Genomic DNA, 12,198 nt, shown 5'->3' with positions numbered 1-12,198 from the left:
GTACCCCTCAGATTCCCTTTAAGTCTCCTGCTTCTCACCTTAAGCCTCGCCCTCCTGTTTTTGATTCCCTTACTGAAGGAAACAGATTCTGCCTCGCTACCCGTGATCCAGGAAGAGTTTTCCCTCATCTCTAGGCAGAACTTGTTTGGAAGCAGAGGGAAAGTCACACAAGTACTCAATGCTAATGGTATTTCAGGGTGCAGCCCAGCAGGACTGATGCACAGAGTCACCGGTCCTGTGAGAGTCCTGAGAAGGTGCTTGAACACTGACCTGACAGGAGATCTTCACCAGCTCCACCTTCCAGAGGCTGCAGAACAGAGAGGAGGAAACTCATCAATACATTGGAGACACAGGAGGCTGCAGATGCTGAAATCTGGAGCAACGAGCGATCTGCTGGAGAAACTCAACAATTCCTTCTTTCCACGGATGCTGCTGGACACTCTGAGTTCTTCCAGTAGATTGTTCATTGCTCATCAATACATAATCACCCAGGAAGCATTCAATCACCACTGAAGGCCCAACAAACATAGAAACAAGTGCAATTCAAAATGAAGAATGATAATTCAAGGAGAGAGGCCATTTGGCTCATTGTACTATAGGAGATGGATGAAAGCATTGTGTTCAGTATTGATTTCCTTACTCATGGAAAGGCATTAATTCATTGGAAAAATTTCAGAGGACATTTCCTGGAATGATACGTGAAACAAGTGAGTTAGAGTCATAGAGCTCTACAGCACGGTAAAAGGCCCTTTGGCCCATCTAGTCTGTGCTGGCCTGGTTATTTTATGAGGTTTGGACAGGCTAGACTCATGCCCATTGGAGATCTGAAGATTGACAGGGGGCCTTGAATGAAATGTATAAGATCCCTAGGTATTTTAGTATCGAGTCACAGAATTAGGCCCTTTAGTCCAACTTTATAAGACTCTGGTTAGGCCACATCTGGAGTATTGCATTCAGCTCTAGTCACCCCGCTATAGGAAGGAAGTTGAGGCTTCGGAGGGCTTTACCAGGATGCTGCCTGGTTTGGAGGGCATGTGCTTTTACAAGAGGCAGATGAACTTGGGTTGTTTTCTCTGAAGCATCTGAGGGCGAAGGGAGATCTAGCAGAGGTTTACAAGATTATGAGAGGCATAGATAGTATGAACACAGAGTATCTGTTCCCTAGGGCTGGAATGTCTAATACCAGAGGGCATGCACTGAAGGTGAGAGGGGGTAGGGTCTATGCGGATGTGAGGGATAAGTTTTTACCCAGAGAGTGATGGGCGCCTGGAATGCGCTGCCTGGTAAGGTGAAAGAGGCAAGTACATCAGAGGCCTTTAACAGATGTTTGGATAGGCACATGGATGTGAGGAAGATGGAGGGACATGGACATTTTGGGTGTTTTTGATTTGCTTTTTAGCTGGTCCAGCACAACATTGTGGGCCAAATGGCCTGTTCTGCTGTACCCTTCTCTGTTCATCCATGCCAACCAGGGAGCCTGTTTAAGCCACTGTACATCCATTTGCCCATACTTCACCCTCTAAGCACTCCCTTTCCATGGACCTGTCGAAGTGTCTTTTAAATGTTGCTTCAACCACTTCCACCGGCAGCTTGCTCCACACGCAACACCGCCCTCTCTGTGAAGAAGTTGCCCCTCATGCCCCTCCTAGACCTTGCCCCTCTCGCCTTACACGTGACAAGGATGCATCCTCTTGAGGTAGAATTGCAGCTCATGTGTCTGGATGATTAGAGCTGTTCACTATTCCAACATCTTCATCGGCATGCTAGCCCGTTGTTGACTAATGTCCTGAGAACCATGGCCTTGAGGAACACGTTATGTTCCAACTGATGGCATAAATATCATTTTCTTTTTCCGGTGAACAAAAACTCCACCCCCCCCCCCTCCCCGTCCTCTATTCCCCTATTTCCTCCTGGGTCCCCTCCCTCTTCCCTTTCTCCTATTGTCCCCTATCCTCTCCTGTCAGATTCCTCTTCTCCAGCCCTTGACCTTTCCCACCTACCTGGCCTCACCTATCACCTTCCAGCTAGCCTCCTCCCCTCTCTCTCCCCCCACCCCCCGACCTTTTAATTCAGGCATCTCCCCCTTTCCTTTCCGGTCCTGAAGAAAGTTCTCAGACCAAAACGTCAACTGTTTATTCATCTCCATAGTTGCTGCCTGACCCGCGGAGCTGTGTGAGAGCAGCTGTCCTGTACCATGCAGCTTCTAAATAAAACTCTCTCCTCTCATCCGCACTCAGCTTCCAGGCAGTTCGTGACTTGAGCTCAGAGCCAGGGCTGTTCTGCATCGGGTGGGGAAGCTGGAGACAGCTTCGCAGTTATCAGGACAGGAACTCAGTTCCACGCTCTGAACACATCTGTACGGTTTGTCAGCGCATGGTGGGCGCCGTTCCTGTAACAGGCACTGAGTCGCTCTCACACACTGCAGAGAGTTCTGTGGGGGAGCTGAGCTGAGCTGAGCTCTGAACTGATTCATTCCGCCTGCCCTTTCCTTGTGGAGTGTTGTCTGCAAGCAATTAGTTCAGTGCCAGGTACGGATATAACCAGCCCCTGACTTCTCTCCAACACTCTCTCCTTGCTCAACTGCCTCACACAGACACAGACAGACAGACAGACACACACACACACACACACACACACACACACACACACAGACACACACAGACACACACACACACAGATACACACACACACACACACACACAGACACAGACACACACACACACACAGACACAGACACAGACACACACACAGATACACACGCACAGATACACACACACACACAGATACACACGCACAGATACACACACACACACAAACACACACACACAGATACACACACACACAGATACACACATACACACACACACACAGATACACACACACACACACACACAGATACACACATACACACACACACACACACACAGATACACACACACACAAACACACACAGATACACACACACACACAAACACACACAGATACACACACACACACACACAAACACACACAGATACACACACACACATAAACACACACAGATACACACAAACACACACACACAGATACACACATACACACACAGATATGCACACACACACACACACACACACAAACACAAACTCTCACACTCACAGCACGTTGTCAGACCCAAACTCGCACACCAACACTCACAACTACACACCTGCACGCTCACATTCACATCTTCACACCTTTCTCCCTCTCTCCTCCATTCCTCTTTCTCTCTCCCTCTCTCTATTTTCTATACTTTCTCTGTCTCTCTCACTTTCCGTTTTTTCTCCTCTTTCTTTATCCCTCTCCCCCTCGTTTTCCTTTTTTTTCCTATTTCTCCTGCCCACACCCTTATTTCTTCGTCATTCTCGATTCCTTCCCCTTCCTCACTTTCCCATCACTTGGTCCCTGGCTGTGAAACCCATCCAAATGTTTGGATCTGATCTACAGTTTCCATGGAAATATTGACAAAGAGGTTGGATGGCCAACTCTGATTGGCTGCCTTCCTGGAGGATTTGGTATGTGACCTCTTCCCTGTCAGCCACCGCACCTGGTTAAACAGGCAGATTTTCCCACTTCCAAAGCAACACACACAAAGTGACGGAGCAACTCAGCAGGTTAGGCTGCATCTATGGAAATGAATAAACAATCGACATTTCGGGCTGAAACCCTTCTTCAGGACTGAGAAGGAAGGGGGAAGAAGCCCGAATAAAAAGATGAGAGGAGAGGAAAGAGGCATAGGCGAAGCCGAGTGGGTGGGAAAGGTCAAAGACTGGAGAAGGTCATAGGTGAAGCCGAGTGGGTGGGAAAGGTCAAAGACTGGAGAAGGTCATAGGTGAAGCCGAGTGGGTGGGAAAGGTCAAAGACTGGAGAAGGTCATAGGTGAAGCCAAGTGGGTGGGGAAGGCCAAAGACTGGAGAAGGTCATAGGTGAAGCCAAGTGGGTGGGGAAGGTCAAAGACTGGAGAAGGTCATAGGTGAAGCCAAGTGGGTGGGAAAGGTCAAAGACTGGAGAAGAAAGAATCTAACAGGAGAGGAGAGAGGACCAAAGGAGAAAGGAAAAGAGGAAGGCACCCAGGGTGAAAGTCATAGGCAGGTGAGAAGAGGTAAAAGGCCAGAGTGGGGAATAGAAAAAGGGAGGGGTAATTTTTTTTTACCAGAAAGAGAACTCGATATTCATGCCATCAAGTTGGAGGGTACCCATTCGGAATATAAGGTGTTGCTCCTCCACTCTAAGGGTGGCCTCATCTTGGCACAAGAGGAGGCCACCAATTGACATGCGGGAACGGGAATGGGAATGGGAATTCAAATGTTTGGCCGCCAGGAAGTCTCACTTGTGGTGGATGGAGCGGAGATACTCGACGAAATGGTTCCTCAATTTACGACGGGTCTCACCAATGTACAGGAGGCCGCATCAGGAGCACTGGACACCTCCAACAAATTCACGGGTGAAGTGTTGCCTCACCTGGGAGGACTGTTTGGGGCTTTGACTGGAGCTGAGGGAGCAGGTGGAGGATGCTTGCAGAGATAAGTGCCAGGAAGGAGATTCGTGGAGAGGGATGAATGGACAAGGGAGTGATCTCAGAGGAAAGCAGAGGGAAGGGAAGGTAGAAGATCCCTGTGGAGATTGCGGGAATTATGGAGGATGATGTGTTGAATGTGGAAGCTCACGGGGTGGTAGGAAAGGACAAGACAAAGTTTATCACTGTTGTGCTGATGGGAAGATGGGGTGACCACGAATGTTCTGAAGATGGAGGAGATGCGGCTGAGGGCAGCGTCAATAGTGGAGGGAGGGAAACCCCGCTTTCAGTTGGATTTTCGACCACACATGAAGAAAGTCGACGAGAATTTGTAAAGTATGTTTCAATGACAGATGATTTCTCTCAGAACATCGCTCACAGTCATGTTGGGAACCTCCAGGGCAGGCGTGGAGAGTTGGACGCCCTCGATGAGTGGCGTTGAGTGAAAGGGGAGCCGAAACCAGGGACTCGGATGTCTGTAATCTCTTCTGACGGGTCCTGCATTAAAGAGCATTTGGGCTTATAGTTTCCATGGAAACCAATGACTACCAGCATTAGCAGTCAGGCTCACCTGCTGGGAAATGGGCAGAGAGTGTCTGAGTGGAGCCCTGTCCTGGAAAGCGCCCTGGGGAGAATTTCATGCAGCGATAAGGGGAGGTACATCTTTGTTTTCGATCTCACTACCCCTCACCCATCACCCACCCACCAATGCAGTCCTGGTGTGCTGGGCCAAGGAGGGGAAAATACACCAACCTCTGAGGGTTTTCAGGATCTGCCATAGTGGGACAATAGACAACAGACAATAGGTGCAGGAGTAGGCCATTCAGCCCTTCGAACCAGCACCACCATTCACTGTGATCATGGCTGATCATCCACAATCAGTACCCTGTTCCTGCCTTCTCCCCATATCCCTTCACTTTGCCATCTTTAAGAGTTCTATCTAACTCTTTTTTGAAAGAATCCTGATAATTGGCCTCCACTGCCTTCTGAGGCAGAGCGTTCCACAGATCCACAACCCTCTGTGTGAAAAAGTTTTTCCTCAACTCCGTTCTAAATGGTCAACCCCTTATTCTTAAATTGTGGCCTCTGGTTCTGGACTCCCCCAATATCGGGAACATGTTTCCTGCCTCTAGCATGTCCAATCCCTTAATAATCTTATATGTTTCAATAAGATCCCCTCTCAGCCTTCTAAATTCCAGTGTATACAACCCCAGTTGCTCCAATCTTTCAATATATGACAGTCCTGCCATCCCGGGAATTAACCTCGTGAACCTACGCTGCACTCCCTCAATAGCAAGAATGTCCTTCCTCAAATTTGGAGACCAAAACTGCACACAATACTCCAGGTGTGGTCTCACCAGGGCCCTGTACAGCTGCATAAGGACCTCTTTGCTTCTATACTCAATTCCCCTCGTTATGAAGGCCAGCATGCCATTAGCTTTCTTCACTGCCTGCTGTACCTGCATGCTTACTTTCAGTGACTGATGAACAAGGACACCTAGATCTCATTGTACTTCCCCCTTTCCTAACTTGACACAGTTCAGATAGTCTTTCATTTATTCTGTTTTGGTTATTATTCTATTATGGGTTTATTTGGTATGCCCACAAGAAAACATGCTGACATATATGTACTTTGATAATGACTTACTTTGAAGTTTGAACCCTCCATATTCACCCCCTCTCCCAATCCTTGCAACCTATCGCAACCCAACCCCAGTCCCAGAACTCCACACCTCACTTCCCGTCTCTGTTGATCCCTGGGATCGTCCCCTCCACCACGGCTTACATGCATTCAGCTCCAAGTGTCTCTCCTCTGAAATTTGCTCTCCCTCCCCACCAGAGCTCTGAACCTCCTGTTAAATACTCTTTAAAAAAAGCCTCTCGGACCACGCCCTGGTCATCTGCTTCACTCTGCTCCTTTGTGGCTCATCATTATAAGAGACCCTGCAGGTGCCGGAAGTCCAAAGTAAGACGCACAAAGTGCTGGAGGACCAAGCAGGCCAGGCAGCATCTGTGGAGGGGAATAAACAATCAATGTTTCGGGTCGAGATCCTTCATCAGGGCAACTGGAGCCCTGATGAAGGGTCCCAACGTGAAATATCTCCATAGATGCTGCGTAACCTGCCGAGTTGCTTCAGCGTTTTGTGTGTGTTACCCCTTGCGGCTCAGAGTCCCACCCAGTCTGAGAATGCCCTGTAAGGGGTCTCAGATGGCCCTGTCACATTGATCGTGCAGTTGTTGTCACTGAGGGAGCAACAACGGTGGTAACGCTGTGTGTGTGGCGGGAAAATGGCTGCCACTGCTAATGGCATTACCTTTGCCTCGGCGTCCACGCTGGCTTCCGCTGCTGGAGGGAGGGGAGACGCACTGACACCTGTGAGAAGGGAATAAGGAGGGTGAAGCAAATCATCCCACAGCTTCATTACTTCGATTCTGACTCCCCTATGTGTTATACAGGGTAAGATATAGGAACATAATTAGGCTTTTTGGCCCATCAAGTCTGCTCCACCATTCTATCATGGCTGAATTATTTTTCCTCTCAAACCTGTTCGCCTGCCTTCCCCTGTAACTTTCAAGTGGCTAAGTTTAATATCAGAGAATGTATACAGTATGCAATCTGAAATTCTTACTCTTCGCAGACATCCACAAAACAAGAAACCCCCAAAGGATGAATGATGGAAACATCAGAACCCTGAAGCCTCCGTCTCCCTCCCACGCACAAGCACAGCATCGACCCTCACCCTCTCCTCCCCCTCCCCCACAATTGCACCAGCAAAAGCACCAGCCCCCTCTTCCCCCCACCATGCAAGCAATAGCAAAAGCCCCCAAGGAGACCTTGTTCTAGAGTTCACTGAAAGCCTTTGACCTTACTAACGTAGAACCTATCAGCCCCCGCTTTAAATAAACTTGGCCCCCACAGCCAAATGTGGCAATTAGTTCCACAGATTCACCACCCTCTGGCTGTACTGCAGTTGTACAAGGCCTTGGTGAGACCACACCTGGAGTATTGTGTGCAGTTTTGGTCCCCTAATCTGAGGAAAGACATCCTTGCCATAGAGGGAGTACAAAGAAGGTTCACCAGATTGATTCCTGGGATGGCAGGACTTTCATATGAAGAAAGACTGGATGAACTGGGCTTGTACTCGTTGGAATTTAGAAGATTGAGGGGGGATCTGATTGAAACGTATAAAATCCTAAAGGGAATGGACAGGCTAGATGCAGGAAGATTGTTCCCGATGTTGGGGAAGTCCAGAACGAGGGGTCACAGTTTGAGGATAAAGGGGAAGCCTTTTAGGACCGAGATGAGGAAAAACTTCTTCACACAGAGAGTGGTGAATCTGTGGAATTCTCTGCCACAGGAAACAGTTGAGGCCAGTTCATTGGCTATATTTAAGAGGGAGTTAGATATGGCCCTTGTGGCTATGGGGATCAGGGGGTATGGAGGGAAGGCTGGGGCGGGGTTCTGAGTTGGATGATCAGCCACGATCATAATAAATGGCGGTGCAGGCTCGAAGGGCCGAATGGCCTACTCCTGCACCTATTTTCTATGTTTCTATGTTTCTAAAGAAATTCCTCCTTATCTCCGTTCTGAATCTGTGCTTTCTGGCATTAGATTCCCCCACTAGAGGAAGCATCCTCCACACGTCTACTCTGTCTAGGCTTTTCCAATATTTGATTGATTTCCTGTGAGACCCCCCCCCCCCGTTTCATTTCATCTCAGAATTCTATCCTGGTCCTCTCACACACAGCCTGCACAATCCTGGGGAGCTCATCCTAGTGTTTCAGGCCCAGAGGCTCGTGTTAATTCCACGTGTGAGGTTTTGCTGCCTTCCAATCTGTAGCTCGACAGCAGAATCCACACAGCCAAAAATTTAACACAAAAGCGTTGACAGAAGAGCTAAAAATAGCACCCATTTGGAATAAAATGTCACTGCATGAGTGGGAAATGTAGGGAGATATTTCTCCCGGGCACAGGGTGAATGGCAGTACTGTGATGCTGCTCCAGGCACAGGTGAAACCTAAGGTACGATGAGGCTGGGGGAGGAGAGGCGGTCTCCGGCAAATGCTGTTACCCAGCGGCCAAAGATGCCCTGCCTTCAAATCCTGCTCCAGCTCAGGGCAGGGTATTATAGTAAGCAGGAGTACTAATGGAGGCCAATTGGCCCATGAGGTAAATACTATCTCTTAGAGCACCCTGTGAGGACTGATTGTCCTGGTCTCTGGCCGGGGCTGGGTGTTACATCCCAGTTACTGTCAAAGCTGATGGATCTGTGGCATCCCCTAGATGAGAAGAGAACTGATTTCAGTGCTGGGCTGAATTGGAAAGATCGGATACTGGCTGAATTTTGGCGCCATGGTCAAGGCCCCAGAGCTATCAGAGAGCGATGTTTGGATGACTTAAGTGTGGGCCAGATTTAAAAGGTCAGGGTGTCTGGATTGGACTGTACATGATTTGAACTTTGAACCTTGATCTAGCTACAGTCTGGTCTGGTCACTGCTCTGTCCAGACGTGGGTCTGTTTAGACACTTCTCTGTCTGAACATTATTCCGCCGTTTGGACAATGCTCTGACTGAACACCGCTCGTCTGGTCACTGTTCTGTCTCGTGTCCCTATTCACATATCTGCGAGGGCTGGTCCTCGCCGTCTGGTTGCATTTTAGCCACGCTTCCTGTTTGGTCATCCAGTATGAAGTGGGGGGGGGGTGGTTACAGGGTGGAGGAAGATGTTCTGGTAAACCTGCTCCTGTGGTTGGCCAAGTGGCTCCTGGAGGCAGGAGTCAGAGGGGGTGGCCCCACCTGGGTGGACTGCCGGGCAATTTTCTGGGAGTATGTTCGTGTCCAGGTGTCCCTAGAGAAAAAACACACGGTGTCGAGAAGGAAGTGTTGTCGGCCTGCTGGGCACCAAAGGGGACAATGGCGTTCTGGGAGAGGATGGAAACGTTAATTTAGTTTGTTTTAATTTAGTTTAAATTAATTTAGTTTAATTTAATTTAATTTAGTCCTCCGAAACATCAAATGTACCTTTTTCTCCAGCATTTCGTGTGTGTTGCTCGGATTTCCAGCATCTGCAGATTTTCTCTTGTTTGTTAATTTAGTTTGTGTTAGCTATTTTTTCCCCAGTGCTTCTGCTGTGGTGTTGTAGTATTGTAGTAATGAAGAACTTAAAATAAATGTATTTTTAAAACAAGACTCTTCTGTCTAGACGTTATAGTATCTCGAGACTCATCCGTCTGCTCACCGTTCTGTCTGGACTCTCTGCCATCTGATGGCTGCCTCTCTGGCCCAGTCATCAGAGACCTCCCAGTTTTCCTCACCTGCCTCAGGATGTTTGCCCGGGGCGATCTTCCCATCGACGGTCGTCTTGATATCTGCAAACACCTCCTCTTCCTCCCTGTCTCCATCCAACTGTGTGAGAGGAAGAAGTCGCATTGAATTGAAACCGAGAGCAGTGAAACCACTGAACAAATGTATCAATAACCCAGTTAAACCTGCCTATTGCTTTCGAAATGTTAAAATCATGTAGAAATCTTAACCACTGGGGAAATTTAAATTTTAATCGCAGAGATTCTAAAAACCAACATTCCAGGGAATAAACATGCCTTGAGTTGCTAATACCAGCAACATTACTTCATGAAGTAACCTATACAATCCATATAGTTGTATTTTATACTACCCCACCCTTATTTTATACCACCTCAACTTGGAACTGATTCCACAACCTATAGAATCACTTTCAAGAACTTTACAACTTGTGTTCTCAAATTATTCATTCTGTTGCACATTTTAGTGGTTTGTCAGTTTTTGTGTGTAGTTTTTCACTGATACTATTGTACTTCTCTGTTCTACTGTGAGTGACTGCAAGAAAATGAATCTCAAGGTATAAAAGCAAGTATGTAATCTTGGGGCTTTATAAATCTCTGGTGAGGCCTTACCTGGAGTATTGTGAGCAATTTTGGGCCCATTATCTAACAAAGGATGCACTGACGTTGGAGAGGGTTCAAAGGAGGTCCACAAAAATGATTCTATGTTTGAACAGCTTGACGTATGAAGAGTGTTTGATGGCTCTTGGCCTGTATTCACTGGAATTCAGAAGAATGAGGTGTGACCTCACTGAAAGCTATTGAACGTTGAAAGGCCTCAGTAGAGTGGACGTAGAGAAGATGTTTCCTATGGTGGGGGAGTCTAAGACCAGAGGACAGAGCAGTGAGCGGAGAATCTGTGGAATTCATTCCCACGGGAGGCCTGGTCACTGGGTATATTTAAGGCAGAGGCTGATATATTCTTGATTAGTCAGGGCATGAAGAGATATGGGGAGAAGGCATGAGACTGGGGCTGAGAGAGAAAACGGACCGGCCATGATGAAATTGCAGTGCAGACTCGATGGGTCAAATGGCCTATTTCTGCTCCTGTATCTTACGCTCTAATATGGAGAAATGCACGTATTTTGATAATAAGTTTACTTTGAATTTTAGAACTAGCAGCCTCAGGTAAAACATAAGCAAACACCCTGCTGTCAGCGACACTGTTGAAGTGTTCAATCCTGTACCCAGGATGAAATAGTGTGTGGGGGGGGGGGGCGGCACGGTAGCACAGTGCTTAGTGAAATGCCGTAACAGCGCTAGAAACCCGGGTTCAATTCCCGCTGCTGTCTGCGAGGAGTTTGTACGGTCTCCCCATGACCGCGCGGGTTCCCTCCGAGTGCTCTGGTCTCCGCCCACGTTCCAAAGGCATGTGGGTCAGTCGGTTAGTTGGTCAGGTGGGTGTAATCGGGTGGCGTGGGCTCGCTGAAGGGCTGTTACCCTGCGGTATCTCTAAATGAGTAAAATTTCCTTCGGAAGCCCCGGGTCCTCTGTCTTGTCTACCGTAGAGTGGTGACGGTTGGGAGTGGGGAGGCGAGCGCAATCGCTTGAGCTGATCACGGGCTCTCGGTGTCGTAACCTCAGCAGCACCCAGTGGAAAGACTGACTCACCTGAGTTCCTGGCCAGTGTAGAGGGTGCAGCAAGGAATCCTGCAGACACATTACTTCAGAGGTGTTGGAATTCACAGAGATTGATAGAAACATGCCGCATGGAAGCAGGTCTCCGCCAAGCAGCAAGCTCCTGTTTTCACCCGAACCCATATCCCTATCAACTCCCCATACCTACTCACTCGTGACAAACTAGGGTCTGGTATGTCAAATTACAGTGCAGTCGGCATCAGAATCAGGTTTAATATCTTTGTGAAATTTGTTGTCTTTCCAGCAAAACTATACAGAAAAGATGAGAATTACAATAAGAATATATGTACTAACTAGTTAAATTAAATATGTAGTGCAAAAATAAACATGTTTAAAAAGTGGTGATGTAGGGAGGGAGGGAACATCAACTCAGACCATGAGAGACCCGCGTTGAGCATCTTCATGCCTTACAAGGCGCAGATTGGAAGTCTGTGTGGGACACCACTCCTCACACAGACTAGAGCAACGTGCGATTTCGTGCCTTGCTCAAGGGCACAAACACGCTGCCACAGCTGAGGCTCGAACTAGCAACCTTGAGGTAACTAGACGAACGCCTTAACCACTTGGCCACGCGCCCAACACAATGTAGGGTTCATGGGTTCGATGTCCATTCAGAAATCGGATGGCAGAGGGGAAGAAGCTGTTCCTGAATCGTTGAGTGTGTGCCTT

General features: G+C 48.2%; 1 protein-coding gene across 2 annotated transcripts in view; it reads right to left on the bottom strand.

The window, feature by feature from the left end:
• The window catches only part of LOC134339422 (adenylate kinase isoenzyme 5-like), a 136,415-nt gene that overhangs the window by 67,818 nt on the left and 56,399 nt on the right, over positions 1 to 12,198 (bottom strand). For both annotated transcript variants that reach the window (XM_063035900.1, XM_063035899.1), the window contains exons 8-10: positions 9,847 to 9,937; positions 6,847 to 6,905; positions 271 to 307 (exon numbers count right to left, since the gene is read on the bottom strand). In XM_063035900.1, coding sequence (XP_062891970.1) covers positions 271 to 307; positions 6,847 to 6,905; positions 9,847 to 9,937 — 187 coding nt within the window. The remainder of the gene's footprint in view (positions 1 to 270; positions 308 to 6,846; positions 6,906 to 9,846; positions 9,938 to 12,198) is intronic.

This window comes from Mobula hypostoma, chromosome 29, assembly GCF_963921235.1.
Source record: "Mobula hypostoma chromosome 29, sMobHyp1.1, whole genome shotgun sequence".
Taxonomy (NCBI): Eukaryota; Metazoa; Chordata; class Chondrichthyes; order Myliobatiformes; family Myliobatidae; genus Mobula; species Mobula hypostoma.
The sequence above is the reverse complement of the archived record's forward strand: the minus strand, read 5'-3'. Positions and strand labels throughout refer to the sequence as shown.